General features: G+C 56.9%; 1 protein-coding gene across 6 annotated transcripts; it reads left to right on the top strand.

The window, feature by feature from the left end:
• The first annotated feature begins 275 nt into the window (after positions 1-275).
• HYOU1 (hypoxia up-regulated 1) lies at positions 276-18,403 on the top strand. Of its 6 annotated transcripts, none has more exons than XM_055130585.1 (26): positions 276-407; positions 7,343-7,440; positions 7,603-7,696; positions 7,803-7,881; positions 7,984-8,138; positions 8,241-8,317; positions 8,560-8,741; positions 8,912-9,027; positions 10,416-10,608; positions 10,702-10,836; positions 10,931-11,013; positions 11,108-11,240; positions 11,322-11,509; positions 11,595-11,733; positions 13,647-13,707; positions 13,825-13,904; positions 14,117-14,302; positions 14,419-14,585; positions 14,670-14,757; positions 14,849-14,971; positions 15,295-15,428; positions 15,517-15,601; positions 16,419-16,653; positions 16,742-16,789; positions 16,995-17,051; positions 17,166-18,403. In XM_055130585.1, exons 1-26 carry the CDS (start codon positions 349-351, stop codon positions 17,228-17,230), a joined length of 3,060 nt encoding a protein of 1,019 aa, XP_054986560.1. In that variant the 5' UTR covers positions 276-348; the 3' UTR covers positions 17,231-18,403. The 6 variants fall into 6 exon arrangements, with proteins under 6 accessions (XP_054986560.1, XP_054986561.1, XP_054986558.1 ...); XM_055130586.1 differs by having other exon boundaries at positions 14,416-14,585; positions 16,998-17,051; positions 17,169-18,403; XM_055130583.1 differs by having other exon boundaries at positions 14,416-14,585; positions 16,998-17,051.
• The last annotated feature ends 208 nt before the right edge of the window (positions 18,404-18,611 follow it).

The raw sequence follows: 18,611 nt of genomic DNA, 5'->3' as shown, positions 1-18,611 counted from the left end.
CAGGGTTAGTGGGATGCAACGCAAGTACCTCCCATACTGTCTCTCCAGAAAACCCCCAATCAAGTTTGTACAAAACAAGAATGAGACAGAAACTCCCAAGACCCTGGGTTTCCTCCCCGTTTTCAGAGTGGCAGGGTGTGAGGTACCTGCCCAGCTAAAAGGACTGTGGATCAAACCCAAGGCCTCCCACATGGAGCTGAGTGATTTTACGGTCAGTATCTAAAGGAATGAAAGAGGATGCTGCTCTTATCCCCACTTTTTCTCCATCTTACCAGCAGGTCAAGAAGAGTACACTTGTCTGAAGAGGTAAAACCAGGGGGAAGAAACTAGCCAGCTACCGCCAGCAACATGGAGAGCCTCTTTCCTCTTTACCCAGATATTCCAATTGGATCCAGATCTCAACCCAGGTATGGGTTGCACTCACACTTAGTAGCTTGATGCCATTTCTACCTCAGATTCCTTCCCAGTTACCATATCAGACTCAAGAATGTTAACAGGGCTCCATGAGGCCGACACAGCCAAGTGGCAGTTTTGTTGATTTCCGTGCGCCCCCTACTGTCCGGCAGCAAAAGTCCAGCGTCTTCCTCTGATTTCTGAGTCTGGGTCTACCTGGGTTTGATTCCTTGGGTGTCTTTTTGGGAGGTCTGGGGGTTACACATAGTGGTACTCATGGCTTACTCCTGGCTTGACGTGCAGGAATTACTCCTGGTGGACTCGGGGGACCATATGGGATGCAGGGGATGGAATCGGGAAGGTCACATGCATAGCAAATACCCTACCTGCTGTACTATTGCTTCGGCCCCTTCCCGTTAGATATTCTTATTGATGAGGGTTCAGAGCAAGAGAGATCCATGGCACCTCCTTTTCAGTACTTTATTCTTATTTATTTATTTATTTATTTTCTATTTATTTTTTAGTACTTTATTTCTTTCCTCCTTTTCACAAAGGAGTGTGCTAAAGGGCCAGAATATAAATAATCACAAGATATAGTTCTTGCCTCTTAGGGAACTTGACAGCCATTGGGGACAAAGAAAGAACTGACAGCCACTGCCCTTAATTTCATGTAGCAAATGACACCTGGAAAATGCCTACCTTTTGCAGTGAAACTCTTTGGAAAAGCTTCAGAGCCACCCCCTAGAAAAGTGTTACTTCTCTGACAAGATAAAGGCTCAGAAGTGTTCAAAAGCGTGCTCTGGGCTGAAGCATCAAAGTTCTCTGGGAAATAAAACGAGAGTTCCTCTGCCCTCCAACCCCTAATTAGATGGTTTAGTGGGGTGTGAAGCTACACTACGCTTGTCAGAACACACTCTGGGTTTGTCTTGTTAGGTTTGTTTGAACACGTCTATATATATAGTTGCATTTTGAACCAGGAACTTAAGTATAGTGAGGGACATATGCAGGCAAACTACAAAGAAAAAGGACATGTGGACAGACTCTTTTGCAAGTATTTTTCTTTTTGGATTTTGGGCCATACCTGATCATGCCCAGGGTTTACACTCAGTGCTCAGGGATCACTCTTAGTGGGCTCTCAGGTGACCATATAGGGTGCTGGAGATCAAACCTGGTTGGTCACACACAAGGTAAACACCTGCTCACTATACTGTAGCTCTGATTCCTGTTGGTATATCTTTCATTTTGTTTCATTTTCTTTTTTTTTTAATTTTGATTTTTGGGTCACACCTGGCAATGCTCGGGGATTACTCCTGGCTCTGCACTCAGGAATTACTCCTGGCAGTGCTCGGGGGACCATATGGGATGACAGGGATCAAACCTGGGTTGGCTGCGTGCAAGGCAAATGCCCTCCCTGCTGTACTATCACTCTACCCCTTTTATTTTTCTTTTTGTCATTTTTGCCACACCCAGCTCAGGGATTACTCCTGGCTCTGCACTCAAGAATTACTTTTGATGGTGTTCAGGGGACCAGATGGGATGATGGGGAACAAACCCAGGTCAGCCGTGTGTAAGGCAAGAGCCTTACTTACTGCACTATCGCTCTACCCTGCCTTGCTTTTCTTTTCTTTTCTTTTCTTTTCCTTTTCCTTTCTCTTTTTCTTTCTTTATTTTTCTTTCCTTCCTTCTTTCCCTCTTCTTTCTTTCTTCCTTTCTTTCTCTCTTTCTCTCTCTCTCCTTCCTTCTTCCTTTTTTTTTTTTTTTTTTGCTTTTTGGGTCACACCGGCATTGCACAGGGGTACTCTGGCTCTGCACACAGGAATCACTCATGGCAGTGCTGGAGGACCGTATGGGATGCTGGGAATTGAACCCAGGTCGGCCTCGTGCAAGGCAAACACCCTACCTGCTGTGCTATCACTCCAGCCCCTTCCCTTCTTTTCTTTATTCACCCACCCACCACACCCAGTGATGCTCAAGGCTTACTCCTGGTTCTGTGCTCAGAAATCACTCTTGTCAGGCTTAGGGGACCATATGGGGTGCCTGGGATTGAATCTGGGTCAGCCATGTACAAGACAAACGCCCTACTCGATGTCCTGACGATTCAGATTTTACTCTGACCCTTCAGATTTTCTGCAGGGAGGCCTAGAGGCCCTTCCCAGAAATTCCTCAATGGGGCCTGAGGACTCGGAGCTGTTTGGGCCCTACAGCAGTGCTAGGAACCACCCTGAGCAGGGTTCGGGGTATTATGTGGTGCTGGTACCAGGGATCAGACCAGGGTCTGCCACACGCAAGGCACGTGCCTCACCTTCTATGTATCTCTTTCATCCTGCAATTGTTGGATTTTTAAAAATTATTTTTGGGGCTGGAGCGATAGCACAGCAGGTAGGGTGTGTGTCTTGCACGCGGCCGGCCCGGGTTCAATTCACAGCATCCCATATGGTCCCCCGAGCACTGCCAGGGGTAATTCTTGAGTACAGAGCCAGGAGTAACCCCTGTGCATCGCCGGGTGTGACCCAAAAAGCAAAAAAAAAAAATTTTGTTTTCTGGGCCACACCTGGCAGTTTCAGATCTTCTTTAATTAACATCTTCAAATTATGACATAATTTGCATGATTCCTATAGTTTACATGTGCCTGCTGGTGTGTTCCTTCACTGTGCTGTTTGGCATATATCCTGCAAAAAAGCAACTTCCTCTGAGTTTCTACACAGCATAGCAGAGAGGGATGCGGTCCTCAAATATTAAGTGTTTTTTTGTTGTTTTTATTTTGGGGCCACACCCTGCAATGCTCAGGGGTTACTCCTGGCTCTGCACTCAGGAATTACTCCTGGTGTTGCTCAGGGGACCATTTGGGATGCCGGGGGTTGAATCTGGGTCGGCTCATGCAAGGCAAATGCCCTCCCCAGTCTATTGCTCCAGCCTCCGTCTTACGTTATTTGTGAAAAGAATGCGTGAGTGCAGCTGCTCTGGCCAGCTAACTCAGCTGTTTCATGTGAAAGTTTTCCCATTGCTTTCCAGCACCTGTGAAACCCTTCTCTGCTGAGGGAGCAAAACAGGCTCCTCCCCAGAGCACTCACACCTGCTGTACCTCCCAGAAGACAGCAAGGCAGGTGGAGGCTGGAGCTGCAGCAGAACTGTTCCCCCTAGGGGCATCCCCAGCAGGTGGGGGACCTTTCCTTATGGGAGTCACATTTGGGGGTCCTCAGGGGCCATGAGGTGCCAAGGAGGGAACTCGGGGCTTTGCACATTCTGGGAACATCCTCTACTACTTGAGTGAACTCTCTTTGGGCTTGATTTTGACTTGGGGGCCACACCTCTGGGTACTCAGGGGTCACTCCTGGTGATGTCAGGAATTTAACTCTGGTCAGCCACGTGCTAGGCCAGCACCTTAGCCCCTGTACTAACTCTCTGGCTCCTGGCCCCTAGTTTTTAACATTTTATGGTCTAAAGACAAAAGTTCCAAATTCCTAGAGACCTGTTCATACAGGGAATAACCTTGCTGGTACCCATCATGGCAAGTTCCTCCAGAGTGAGGTTACAGAAGATAGCAGGAGGACTGAACTTCATTGAAAGCGTTTGAATTTTTTCCAAGATTTTACTTGTATTATTTGTATAATTCAATTATAAGTATTTTTTAGCAAGATTATTTTTTTTATTGAATGAAACTTGCTTAGAAAGATGTGGTAAGTAGGGGCCAGAGCAATAGTACAGCGGGTACTGACCCATCACAAAGCTGACCCAGGTTCAATCCCTGGCATCCATATGGTCCTGAGCCCTGCTGGGAGTGATTCCTGAGTGCAGAGCCATGATTAACCCCTGGGCATCATGGGGTTGTGGCCCAAAAACAAAAAATAAAAGAAAAAAGATGTGAGGAGAGATAACGAGGAAATGTGTTCAAAAATGAGCACATTCTTTTCCAGAGTAGAGATAAGCAAGCAAAGAAACAGAGATAAGCAAGATATATGTTCAAAAGAGAACACGGACTGAAGAATCAGCCTAAATTGTGGAGGTTTTGGTGCTGTGCCAGAGTTTCACATGTAGGCATGCACTCTACCGTGTTTTTGCTGCATCCCTAGCTTCTTTGTGAAAATTTTAAACACCATAGCACTGTTGTCTCATTGTTCATCGATTTGCTTGAGTGGGCACCAGTAACGTCTCCATTGTGAGACGTTACTGTTTTTAACATATCGAATATGCCACGGATAGCTTGCCAGGCTCTGTTGTGCGGGCGGGATACTCTCAGTAGCTCGCCGGGCTCTCTGAGAGGGACATTTTAAATACATTTATTTTTATTCAGGTTTCTTTTTGCTTTGGAATGCTTACTGCAGTGCTTACTCCGGGCTCTGCACTCCAGGCGCTCCTGGCGGGCTCAGTGGACCATGTGTTCTGCTAATGTTGAAATCTGTATGGAATACATGCAACCTTCCCTGCCCTATTTCTCTGGTCCCTTGATTTTTTTCCCCTCCAAATTTCTTGCTACACCCGGTGATGCTCAGGGGTTAGCCCTGGTGCTGCACTCAGAAATTACTCATGGAAGGACTCAGGGACCGTATGGGGTGCCAGAGATCTAACCTGGGTCAGCAAGGCAAGACCCCTCCCGCTGTTCTATCGCTCTGGCCCAACCTCACTCTTCTCCAATGTGGTAATCATTCTCGTTTCCTCTCCTCAACCCAAGCTGAGATGCCCGCCTCCCTTCAGCAGTCCCACAGTGGGTGGCACTTCTGACTGGCAGGACCAGTTTAGGAACTGGTATCTGTGCCTCTGCATTTTTCATGATGCTATGGAAGACAGGAGTCTGGTGTCTGTGCCTGAAGATCAACCCAGAGAAGTTTGTTGTTCTTTCTGCCCTTTAAGAATAGCGGAACAGGGGGCTGGAGAGATAGCACAGCGGGTAGGGCGTTTGCTATGCATGCGGCGGACCCGGGTTCAAATCCCAGCATCCCATATGGTCCCCTGAGCACGGCCAGGGGTAATTCCTGAGTGCAGAGCCAGAGTAACCCCTGTGCATCGCCAGGTGTGACCCAAAAAGCAAAAAAAAAAAAAAAAGAATAGCGGAACAGGTAGGGCCCTGGCCTTGCCGGAGAGGGTTCCATCACCAGCACTGTCAGCGATTCTTCGAGCATCGCAGGTGTAGCCGGAAAACAAGAAACCAATAAAAGTTTAAGGAGCCAGAGAATCGTGTGAGGTGGGGTAAATGCATGGCCCGCATGCTGAAGGCACAGGTTAGATCCCTAGCACCACAGTGTCCCGGAACCAGAGAACAGTCCCAGATCATTGCCAGGTGTGGCCATAAAACAGCAGCAAAACTGTCAGGTGTGTAAACGTTTTGTTGATTTGAATAAATGAGACCTGGGTCCAGAGCGATAAGACAGCATGTAAGGTGCCTGCCTTGCATGCGGCAGATCCGGTTCCATCCCCGGTATCCCATAGGGTCCCCTGGGCACCTGCAGGAGTGATTCCTGAGTGCAGAGCCAGGAGTAGCCCCTGAACATCGCCAGGTGTGGCCCCCCAAACAAAAAGGAGATAAGAGTATGGAGCCTCGAGGTTAGCCGGGTCATCTCCGAGCTTCCTGCGTTCTCTCTAGCTGGTCGGTGGCTTAAGGTCCCCCAGTACAACAGAGGGGAATCCGGTAAATCTGGCAAGTTCTTTCCAGAGCCGGCAGCGTTTTAGTACCAGGCAGCCGGCGAGCACCTCTTCGGGCGCCGGCGGGGAGGGGCGGTGGTCTCCGGATGCCGGGAATAGTACCGGGGTCCCCGGGTCCGGCCCGGTCCGGGCGCCGCTGCCCCGGAGACCTGCGTGCAGGCCCCCGGAGCTGAGGCCGGAGCGGTCGGGCGAGGAGACCGGGGCGGGCGCCGGGCCCCGTGACGTGGCCCAATCGCCGGCCAGCCTGGGCGGTTTTCCCCGCCGGCCACTCCGGGCCCGAGCCCTGCGCGGTCTCCGGGACCCGAGCGGGGCGGGCGCAGAACGTGGCCCAATGGGCGCGCGCGGCGGGGCGGCGGGGGCGGGGCACGCGCGGCGGGGCGGGGCCTGGCGGCGCCGGCGCCAATGAGCGCGCGCCGCGTCCGGGGCGGCCGGTGCGCGAGACGCCGCCGAGAGGCTGCTGGTGGCTCCCGTAACAGTTTGCAAAGCCCGGGGAGTTGTGAAGGGCGCGGGCCGGGGGGCGCGCTGCCGGCCTCGAGGGCTCGTCCGCCGCCGCGTCTGTCCCTGCTGTGAGGCCCCAGGAGCGGGGGCGAGAGGTAACGGGGGCGCGGGGGCGCCGGGGTCTGGCCCGCAAGGAGGCAGCGTGCTCGCCCCGGGGGCGGGCCGGTCGCTGGAGTCAGGGCCGCACCGACATCGGGGCGCTGGGCCCCACGGGCGCCCCGAAACTGCGGGCCGGGTCCCGACGGGGGAGGATGCTGCCGTCGCCGAGGCTGGGGGGAACGCGGGGTCCCCCTGCCCGCCCGGGCGCAGATTGTGTGGGCGCCGGGCCTGGAGGTGGGACCCTCGGAGGGATGCGGCGGAGGAGGCGGGTCCTCCTCCAGCCCGAGCCGCCCCCGGTTCCCGTCCAGACCGGGCCTTCCCCGCCGCTGGGGCCACCGGGTGTCGGAAGAACTGAAACCCGAGGCCGGGGACCCTGGCCGCACCCCAGGTGTGCACCAGCAGGACAGTGCCCCGGAGTATCAGGCGGCGTGTGCCACGGCAGAGGGCTTGGCTGTCCGTCATCACTATCCCGGTCCTGTCACTTACCTCGTCATGTGTGGCTGGGAACGGGGAGGCTGGCGCCCAGGATGGCGCCGGCTCACCTGGGCCTTTGAATGGGCGCCGTGGGGGTGCCCCAGGAGGGGGCAGTGGGTGCTGGCTGCTCTGCACAGTGAGACCCCTGCAGGTGTGGTCCGGACACCCCTGTCTTCTGGGATCAGGTTCTGCCCTCTTCGCCGGGGCATCCAGTTACAAGTGTTGATTTTTCCTCGCTCAGGGCCACGATGCCAGTTCCTGGCCGAAGACAGAGGCCCAGGATGCTGCCGGTTTGGAGCTTGGTGGCGGTGCTTTTGGCCAACCTGCTGGCCCTGAGTGGTGCGTATCCAGCCGAAGAGCCCTCTGGACAGTCAGTGTTCCTGCCACAATGAAGGGCTGTAGGGGGGGAATGACATTCGGTGGAAGCTTCTGAATATATGTACTGTGGGGAACGCTGACGGTGGGGACAGAGGAGGTGACAGACCCATGCTTTTCTCCTAGACACACTGGCAGTGATGTCTGTGGACCTGGGCAGTGAGTCCATGAAGGTAGCCATCGTCAAACCCGGAGTGCCCATGGAGATCGTCCTGAACAAGTGAGCGCCTTCTTCAAGAGTGCACGGGGCAGACTTTGGGGGCTCTGTGCATGGGGGTTGAGGGTCTAGAGCCCCCCCCCCACCCCTGCACTCCGTGTCTCCTCAGGGAATCCCGACGGAAAACCCCAGTGACCGTGACTCTGAAAGACAATGAAAGGCTCTTCGGAGACAGCGCGGCGAGCATGGTGAGCCATGCCGGGGACCCCCGGGAAGGGGCACGGGAAGGGGCACGGGAGGCGGCAGTAGCTTCCAGGAGCCCCATCTTTGCCCCTCTCACCTCCTCTCAGGCCGTCAAGAACCCGAAGGCAACGCTTCGCTACTTCCAGCACCTGCTGGGGAAGCAGGAGAAGAACCCCCACGTGGCCCTTTACCGAGCTCGCTTCCCCGAGCACGAGCTGGGCTTGGACCCACAGCGGCAGACCGTACGCTTCAACATCAGCCCGTGAGTGCCCCGGGGGTGGGGGGCGACAACACCTGCTGTCGTCACCCGCCGTCTGCTCTGGCCTGCCTGGCCCCTCACCCACCCCACCCACCCCTCCTTCAGGCAGCTGCAGTTCTCGCCCGAGGAAGTCCTGGGCATGGTGCTCAATTACTCGCGCTCCCTAGCTGAAGATTTTGCAGGTAAGTGGGGCCCGCTGGGGACGGTCATCGGTGGCCGAGTCTTCTGTGCCTCCTTCGGGGGCAGAGTGGAGACACTGCTGGTTGTCAGCCTTGGGAACTCACCAGTGGGAAAGGCCTCGGAGGCCACTTCACACCCCCAGCACCAAACATGCCCCCACCCTGACACGGGGTTGAGGTTGGCCTCAACCCCGGGTGCCCCTGCTGGCAGTGCGGTGGAAGCCCTGTGGCCTTGTCCCCTGCAGAGCAGCCCATCAAGGACGCTGTGATCACCGTGCCAGCCTTCTTCAACCAGGCCGAGCGGCGGGCCGTGCTGCAGGCAGCCCGAATGGCCGGCCTCAAAGTGCTGCAGCTCATCAATGACAACACAGCCACTGCCCTCAGCTACGGCGTCTTTCGCCGGAAGGACATCAACTCCACGGCCCAGGTGAGCTGACAGACAGCCCCACACACGGCGGGGTGGGGTCTGAGACTGAAGTGGTCACTGGCGCCTTTTGTATGGGGGCGGCTGCCTCCCAGCCCGGGGAAGTGCCCTGGGCATGGGAGGGGGTCGCCCCTGGGCTGCGGTTCCATCATGGTGACCTTGCTGTTTTCCAGAACGTCATGTTCTATGACATGGGCTCGGGCAGCACCGTGTGCACCATCGTAACCTACCAGACGGTGAAGATGAAGGAGGCTGGCATGCAGCCGCAGCTGCAGATCCGGGGAGTGGGGTAGGTGGGCGCTGGAGGGGGGTGATGGCCCCCCGCTGTGGTCATGGTTGCTTCTCACAGAACGGCATCCTGCAGGGATGCTCCTGAAGTGTCCATTCTGGGGGCACCCTTCCTAGGCGGCCGGGGGAGGAGGGTGGGAAAGGGCTGGCTGGGACAATGGAAAGGAAGGAAACTTCCTGAACTTCTTGGAGGATATGCTCAAAGCCATAGGGAGTTTATGGGGTGAAGAGACTCCATTATTATCTTTTTACTCTCTCCAGTACACTTAGCACAGACCCCATCATATTTTGGAACTCCCTCCTCTTCTATCTCTTTTTTGAGGGTGGTTGTTTTGGGGCCACATTCGGCTGCGCTCAGAGCTTGCTCTTGGCTCTGTGCTCAGGGATCATTCCTGGCAGAGGACCATATGGGCTGCCCGGCCTCAAACCCAGGTTGGCCACGTGCAAGGTAAAAGCCCTACCCACTGTACTATCCTGCTGGCCTCTGCCATTACTTCTTAGCTGTGCAGTTCCCAGGATGATGTTCCATGGCATGTGGCCTTCCCCATATTCTCCGCATCAGGGATCTTTCCAAAATGCCAGTTTAATTTGTAAGCCACTACCTGAAACCGTCCATGGGTTCTTTTTTTTTTTTGGGGGAGGGGGCGGGGGGTCATACACAGTGATGCTCCGGGATTCCTCCTAGCTCTGCACTCAGGAATTACTCCTGGTGGTGCTTGGAGACCCCTACAGGATGCCAGGAATTGAACCCGGGTTGGCTGCATGCAAGGCAAACACCCTACCCACTGTGCTGTCGCTCCAGCCCCCCTCCATTGGTTCTGAACCTTTGTCCCTGCTGAGGAGGTCGTGTTTGTGAGTCCTGCTTTCCCTACTTCTCTCGGACCCAGAGCCTTTTGCTCCTTGTGGTCCAGCCCTCCTTGCCCTCCTTTTGGACTTAGCATGTTCTCCACCATCTCTGGCTCTAAACCATTCTATTCCCTCTACCCAGAATCTTAACATCTTAGCATCAGCCCAGGAGCCCTTCACAGGCCAGTTCAGGCATCACTTCCTCAGGGCAGTTTGAGAAGCGTCTTCGATGCCTCTGGGTAGCTGGCAGGACCCGTGTTTGTGGCCTTAGCATTGCCTGCCTCTCCTTCATAGCTGACACGTGGCATGGTGAAACTACTTCTCCAGATATTTGCTGGGTTGTAAACTCCTGCCAGCAGGAGCCCCCCACAGTGCATCCCTGGGGACCAACACAGTAGGAACGCTGGTGAAAATTTGTTGTGTGAAACTCAAATTCTGTTGGCCGCAGGAGTCGAGGGCTGCATTCTTATGTACCGAGGGGACCCCCCCCCCACACACACACACGCACGCACCTTTTCCTCACCTCTCCTGGTTCCTCAACAGCTTTGACCGCACTCTGGGGGGCCTGGAGATGGAACTTCGGCTGCGTGAACACCTGGCTGATCTTTTCAACGAGCAGCGTAAAGGCCAGAAGGCCAAGGACGTGCGGGAGAACCCCCGGGCCATGGCCAAGCTGCTGCGTGAGGCCAATCGTGTCAAGACTGTCCTGAGCGCCAATGCGGACCATATGGCACAGGTGCCCCCCGGGGAGGGCAAGGCCCACCTGGAGGTGGAGGGCCCCACCTGCTGCCTGGTGCAGCGCCCTGACAGGCCTTGTGTCCCACCCCAGATCGAGGGCCTGATGGATGACGTGGACTTCAAGGCCAAGGTGACACGTGCAGAGTTGGAGGAGCTGTGCGCGGACCTGTTCGAGCGGGTGCCTGGGCCCGTCCAGCAGGCCCTGCAGAGTGCCGAGATGAACCTGGTGAGCGGGCCGCAGGGTCAGCCAGCGGGGCTGGGGGTTCGCTGGGGAGAGCAGGGTCACGGCATCGTCCTGCCCCTCGGCTTTCTCCTTGCAGGATGAGATTGAGCAGGTGATCCTGGTGGGCGGGGCCACTCGGGTTCCCAAAGTCCAGGAGGTGCTGCTGAAGGCAGTGGGCAAGTGAGTGTGGGGGCCAGGTGGATCGGGGCCTGGGCGGGGCGGGGCCTGGGCTCTGGGGCTCCGGGCTGAAGCCTGCGCTCGCTCGCTTCCCCAGGGAGGAGCTCGGGAAGAACATCAATGCCGACGAGGCGGCCGCCATGGGCGCCGTGTACCAGGCGGCCGCGCTCAGCAAGGCCTTCAAGGTGAAGCCCTTTGTGGTCCGAGACGCGGTCATCTACCCCATCCAGGTGAGCGTCCGAGAGGCGACCAGCCACGGCCCCAACCCCGCAGCGCCTGCCCGCTGCCTCACCCGCTCTGCTTCCGCATAGGTGGAGTTCACCAGGGAGGTGGAGGAGGATTTGGGGGTGCGCAGCCTGAAGCACAATAGGCGGGTTCTCTTCTCGCGCATGGGGCCCTATCCCCAGCGCAAGGTCATCACCTTCAACCGCTACAGCCACGACTTCCAGTTCCACGTCAACTACGGCGACCTGGGCTTCCTGGGGCCTGAGGAGCTCCGGTGAGGGACCGGGCAGGCAGCGGGGAGCCTCGGGGTTCGGGTGCCGGAGGCACTCCGGGTGACAGTCTCCCTTCCGCCCCTGCAGGGTGTTTGGCTCCCAGAACCTGACCACTGTCAACCTGAAAGGAGTGGGGGAGAGCTTCAAGAAGCACCCCAACTATGAGTCCAAGGGCATCAAGGCGCACTTCAACCTGGATGAGAGTGGCGTGCTCAGCCTTGACCGGGTGAGAGCTGGGGACCCCAGCTGCCAGCCTGTCCCCAGGGGTTCTCCATGAGCCAAATCAGGACCAAGTCCAGGGTGTAGGGCAGATGAACCTTGACTCAGAGTGAACCAGCCAGAGGTCTGGGCCAGGTCTTACCTTCTCAGAGTTTGTAAACTCTTCCCTCTGGGCTGTGTAAACTCCACGGGGGTGCTGCAGAGAGACTGAAGAACACAATTCCTATTTTGGTTGGGTTATTTATTTTTGAGGGGGCCATACCTGGTGGTACCCAGGGGTTACTCCTGGTTCTGCACTCAGGAATTCCTCAGGTGACCATATAGGATCCTGGGGGATTGAACCTTTATCAGCCGCATGCAAGGCAAATGTTCTACCAGCTCCACTATCTCTCTGACCCTTGGTCATTGTTTTGTTGTATATTTTGGGGTTTTGGCCACACCCAAGGTGCTCAGAGCTTACTACTGGCTCTGCAACTCAAGGGTCACTCCCAGTGGGGTTTAGGGAACCCATATGGTGTACCAGGGATTGAACCTGGGTCAGTTGTTTTGGTTTTGGGGGCCATACCTGGCTTCGCCTCGCTTATGGATGCAGATCAAGCCCAAACCTCTGGCGTGGAGAGCCTGCGCTCTGCTCCTCTGTTTTCCTTTGAAGCGAGGATCGATTGCTTTTCAGCATCGGATCTTTCTGGTGTACTTCATTATAAATCAGGATCTGCGTGCGTAACGTTATATCATTGCCAAAAGCTTCATCCCGTTGTACCGTATCGAATCACTCCTTTCCCCAGTTCATGGCTCCTTTTCGTCTGCTACCTGCTAATCTGATGTTAAAGCCTTAAGCTTTTCCCCCATTTTACTCTTCTTTTGTTTTTACGCTTACCATGTACGAGGGAGCTTACACAGTGTGGTGAGGCATCCATTTGAATTTTGATTTTTTTCTGAATTCCAGGGTCCACTCTGATGTCAGGGTGCCCTTCAAGGACATCCCGGTGCGTTTCTCGCAGAGGAGCCTGGGAGACCAAGCAGGGCTCCAGTTGAAACTCCGATTTCCTGTGCCCCAATTTGTGCGCCACCCCTTTGAGTCCCAACCAAGTCCCCATTTGTTAATTTTGGATTCTGTTCATTTTACGGCTTTTGGCCCTCGAGGGCGTGCTCAGATTGCTCCTTGGCACAGTGCTTGGGATTGCTGCGGGCGATGCTCAGGGAGGCACGTCGTGCAGCTATGGAATCAGACGTGGGGTTCTGCATCAGCGCTTGCACCCCGGCCCTTGCCAGAGGGTCTTTTTCTTCTTTAGTTTTTGTGTATTCAAGGGTTGCTCCCGGCAGGGCTCGGGGGACCTAAGGTGCTGAGGGTTGACCCTGAGCCTCCTGCATGCAGCCTCTTGAGCTGGCAGCCTTCCGGCCCAGGAACTCTTCTATTATTTATTGATTGATTTGGGGGTGTTTGGGCCACACCCAGTGATGCTCAGGACTTAGTCCCAGCTCTGCACTCCGGGATCACTCCTGACAGGGCCTGGGGGACCGTAGGGAAAGCCAGGGAAAGCCCTGGTCGGCCGTGCACAAGGCAAACACCCTTCCTGCTGTACTGTCGCTCCAGCACAGGATTTTGAAGAATAGTTCTAGGGGAGCACTGTGGCTTAAAAAACAGTTTGGGGGAGTAAAAGTCTATATAAGAAAAAACACATAGGAAATCCTGGCTCCTCCTCTGAGTGAGGCGTGGGATCCTGGGGACAGGAAGAGCTTCAGCTCTGGGCTGAGGGTCCAAAGGGGCTGCAAGGTGAACTGGTCAAAAACCCCCTCTAAGAAGGCAGGGGAGAGGCACCAGCACAGTGGGGGGCGGGGATGTGGGTGAACACGCCCACCTGCCGTGGAGGAAAGGTGCAGCAGCCTGTGTGTGTGCCCAGTGCGAACCCCCAATTTTAGGTGGAGTCTGTGTTCGAGACCCTGGTGGAGGACAGCCCGGAAGAGGAGTCGACTCTGACCAGTAAGTGAGGCGCGTGTGCCTGTGCTCTGGGGAAGGTGCTCGCATTTGAGCCCTCAGCTCAGGAGGCAGCTCACTGCCAGGTTCCGTCTGAGCGTTTGGGCCCTTCCCCCCACCCAGAACTCGGCAACACCATCTCCAGTCTGTTTGGAGGGGGGACCGCAGCAGACGCCAAAGACAACGGCACTGACACTGTCCAGGTGGGCTGGGAGTCCGGGGTCTGGGCTGGGTTCCATCTGGGCTGGGGTCCCAGCCCTTTCCCCATCTCCTCACAGTGTCACCCGTGCGCCCCACACTATGCTGTAAGGGGTTCCCTTCACAGCAGAGTTAGGTGGGGGCTTGCCACTGGTATCCTGACCCAGAGACTCTGCTCTGACTGTCCGGGGCGGGGGGGGCTGTGTCCGTGTCGCAGGAGGAAGATGACAGTCCTGCCGAGGGCAGCAAGGACGAGCCCGGAGAGCAGGCGGAGGTCAGGGAGGAGGCCGAGGCCCCAGCAGGGGACCCGTCCCCACCCCCGACCCCTGAGCCCAAGGGGGATGCTGCCCCCGATGGGGAGGAGGCTGCGCCCAAAGAAAGCGGGGAGAAGCCAGATGCCCAGGTGAGCCGCAGACAGAGAGAGCAGGGGGGACCTGGGCCGGGGGCACGATACCCATCAGTGTCTCAGCCCTGTGGGCGGGGTCTTCCCCCTGAACCATCCCCTCTGCCTCCCAGAAGCCCAGTGAGAAGGGGGAGCCAGGGGCTGAGGCTGTTCCCCCGGCACCAGAGGAAAAGAAGCCGAAGCCCGCCCGGAAGCAGAAGATGGTGGAGGAGATCGGGGTGGAGCTGCTGGTTCTCGACCTGCCCGACCTCCCCGAGGACGCGCTGGCCCGCTCGTCGCAGCGGTGAGTGTGCGCGGACGGCAGGTGTGGGGGACACCCCCACCCTGCGGGGAGAGCTTTCTGCTGAGCCCGCTCCTCTGTCCACAGACTTCAGGACTTGACGCTCCGAGACCTGGAGAAGCAGGAGCGGGAGAAGGCTGCCAACAGCCTGGAGGCTTTCATCTTCGAGACGCAGGTGGGCGGGGCGGAGGGGGGTCCCCACGTGGGGCCCTGGGCCAGGGCACAGCCCGTCCACTCGGACGTCACTGTGTCATGCGTCTCCCCAGGACAAGCTGTACCAGCCTGAGTACCAGGAAGTGTCCACTGAGCAGCAGCGCGAGGAGATCTCGGGGAAGCTGAGCGCAGCGTCCACCTGGCTGGAGGATGAAGGCTTCGAGGCCAGCACCACGGTGAGGGCCCCTCGCACCCCTCCAGGGTGGGTGGGAGCGTCTCCCCTCCCTTCCGGGGCAGAGCAAGAAGAGCCATAAAGAGGGAGAAGGGGGCTGGAGAGATAGTCTAGTAGGCAGGGCACTGCTTGGACGCACCTGACCCAGGTTTGATCCCCGGCATCCTATATGGTCCCTCCAGGAACCACCAGGAGTGATTCCTGGGTGCAGAACCAAGAGTTACCTCTGAACATCACCGGGTCTGACCCAAAAACTTTAAAAAAAAAAAATGGGGGTGGTGGTGCTGGCTCTCCTGTCATCCCTGCGCTGTCCCCTTTCCCCGTCAGATGCTGAAGGAGAAGCTGGCCGAGCTGAGGAAGCTGTGTCAGGGCCTGTTCTTTCGGGTGGAGGAACGCAGGAAGTGGCCCGAGCGCCTCTCTGCCCTCGATAATCTCCTCAATCATTCCAGCATGTTCCTCAAGTGAGCAGCCCAGGCCCCTGCTTCCTCTCAGCTTCCACACCCCCACCCGGCCCCCTCCTTCTGGGCTCACTGACCTCTCTGCTCCCAGGGGCGCGCGGCTCATCCCTGAGATGGACCAGCTCTTCACAGAAGTGGAGATGACGACGCTAGAGAAGGTCATCAATGAGACCTGGGTGAGAACAGCCGCCCTGCTTGTGGGGGGTCTGTCCTGCTCGAGGAGCTGGCCCCTGAGCTGGCCGTGAAAGGGGGTTGTGGAGGTAACAGTGATTTGGCAGGTGGGTCAGAAATGGCTGGCATGGGTAGGAATTTGTCAAACATTTTTGCAGGGGGGTGGGGGCAGAGAGCGGCACCAGGGCTACACCAGGGCTATACCAGGGGGTGCTTAGGAGGCCATGTGGTTGCAGGGAGTAAGGCCAGGGCCCTGGGCAGCCAGGCTTCGCCCTGACCCTATGTGCTTTGACCCTGTGGAGACTGTATTTCGAACCAGAACTCAGAAATGAGCTGACAAGAATGACATGCTTAAGGGCATCAGTGGGGCTGGAGCAATAGTACAGCGGGTAAGGTGTTTGCCTTGCACATGGTTCTGACCCAGGTTCGATTTCCAGCATCCCATATGGTCCCCCAAGCACTGCCAGGAGTAACTCCTGAGTGCAGAGCCAGGAGTAATCCCTGAGCATCGCTGGGTGTGACCCAAAAAGCAAAAAAAAAAAAAAAAAAAAGTGTCAGTCAGAGTAGGCCAGCAGGTGTGGTTTGGGCTGGGGGCTAGTCCGGAGAGGGGGGCGCTTGCCGTGCACTGAGCACTAACAGGGGCCTCCCACACCAAAAATAGGGAAAAAGGGATTTGGGGTGACCTCGTGAAGACCCTCAAAGGCTGTTCTGAGGAAAAGGCCTTGGGGGCTGTGGCTGGCAAGGGACTGGCCGGTGGCCTGTGACCCAGAAGCCGCGGTCTTCGTGGCCATTTACTGAGCCCGTGTTGACCTCCCGCCACAGGCCTGGAAGAACACGACGGTGGCCGAGCAGGACAAGCTTCCCGCCACCGAGAAGCCTGTGCTGCTCTCCAAGGACATCGAGGCCAAGATGATGGCCCTGGACCGGGAGGTGCAGTACCTGCTCAACAAAGCCAAGTTCAGCAAACCCCGGCCCCGGCCCAAGGACAAGAACGGCACCCGTGCTGAGGCTCCCCACAATGCCAGCGAGCAGGCCGAGAAGGTCATCCCCCCGGCAGGTGAGGCCAGCGCCATGCCCAGTGCTCCCGGCACGACACGGGCTGCTGCTCCCCCAGGACTAACAGTGTCCCCTGGCTCTCCCTCCAGGCCAGGATGAGGACGTGAAGCCCGTTCCAGAACCCGAGAAGGAGGCTGGTGAGTCGGGGAGAATGACTGGGCATCTGGGCAGCACTGGGCCTCCGCAGCCCATTTCCCGACAGCCCGAGTCTGAGAAAGCTGTGTGTGTGTGTGTGCTGTGTGTGTGTGTGTGTGTGTGTGTGTGTGTGTCCACACGCTGACCTCCCTCCCCATGAGCCCTCCCCGTGAGCCCCTTTGTCCCAACCTTTCCTTCCCCCCAAAGCAGGATCCAAAGCAGCAGATGCAGAGCCCCTGGAATTAGGGGGCCCAGGAACATCAGGTGAGGGCAGAGCTGGGGTGTACCGGGCAGCCTGCAGGGGGGACCTGGGATGACCCACCCCCATGCTTTCCCCCGTGTCACCTTTGCCATCCCTTTACCCTCCCCAACTCCCAGCAGACTCTGAGAAGAAGGAGCAACCGGCAGGGCAGAAACAAACCTCGAAGAATGATGAACTATAACGCCTGCCTCCCATTGCCCCGTCACCCTGCCCCCTTCTACCACCTCTATTTATTAGCCCCGGAGGGTTTGGGGGTGCTGCCCTCCGAGGCTGACGTTCCTCTCCTTTCCCCTGTGATCACAGGGGAGAGGAGAAAGAGAAGAGAGCTCATCATTCCTTCTGGAGCATTCTGTGGTTCAAAATGAAATCGTTCTACTTTCTTCAACCCGCCCCGCTTCCCTCCCCACCCATCCAGGCCTCACCTGGGAAAATCACTATTATGTCTTAACTGCCTATGGGAAGGGCTGGCCTCGGCTGGCAGTGGGAGGGAGACGCTGGGGTGTCCATCTCCCATCTTCTCTGGCTGTTGCTGCTTCTCTCCTGCTGCGTCCACCCCAAGGGGCCGGCATCGTGAGGGCTGGGCGCCCAGCCTGGGGGCTCACTGCCTCCCTGTGCTCTCTTCCCACCACACCCCCACCCCACCTTCCTCTTGGAAGTCAGGCCCTTCTCTGCCTTTGCCCACAGCCCTTCTGTGTGGACCGTCCACAGGACATGTGGCTTGGTTTCCACACCATGTCCACTGGCCCAGTCCCCGTCAGGATAGGAGACCCTGGAACCCTGGCCACCTGCCGCTGTCCCCATGTGCTGGGGAAAGGTCTGGGAGGGGCGGGCACAGAAGCCAGCTTCCTGCCCTTCCCAGGAGCAGGGCACCCCAACTTGGCAAGCTGTCCCCTTCTCTCTTCTGGCGCTCACCGACAACCCTCCCCCGCCCGGGCCCTCTAGGCCAAACAAAATGTGCTTTCTACTGTGAGCCCCAACCCAGCGCCCTGGGGTGAAGGTGAAGGCCGGGAGAAGGAGAGGGGGATGTGGGTACCCCAACTTTTTAGACATTGCTGTTAGTGGGGGCTTTCCCCTAGTGCTACCCTTGGGAACCTGCCCAACGGTATTCCACCCAGACCAGAGCCAGGCCTACCCCCTCTGGTGCCCTGGGCAGGGGGGAGCCCACTGACGTCTGTCCTTTGTCCTTTGCCCTTTTTTTTTCTTTTGCCACATTGGCAGAAATGAGACCTAAGGTCCCCCACCTGTGTTTGGTTCTTTCACTGGCAGTTGAGGCTGGTTGGACAGGTTGGAGTCAGATTGTACTTTGCTCCATTGTTAATTGAGAAACTTTCAATAAAAAATATTCTTTTCTACAGCTTTTGTGCCGTGATGTTTCAAAATTTTATTTCCAGGCCAGAGAGATAGGACTGCTAGAAAATGCTTGCCTTGCACACGTCCAGCCCAGGTTCTATCCCTGTCACAGCTAATGGTTCCCCCACCCCCCCCACCCACCAGCACCACGGAGCTGATCTCTGAGCCCAGAGCCTGGAGTTAGCCCTGAGCTCGGCCGGGTGTGGCTCAAA

This window comes from Sorex araneus, chromosome 3 (genome assembly GCF_027595985.1).
Source record: "Sorex araneus isolate mSorAra2 chromosome 3, mSorAra2.pri, whole genome shotgun sequence".
Taxonomy (NCBI): domain Eukaryota; kingdom Metazoa; phylum Chordata; class Mammalia; order Eulipotyphla; family Soricidae; genus Sorex; species Sorex araneus.
This window is presented reverse-complemented; position numbering and strand designations above follow the sequence as displayed.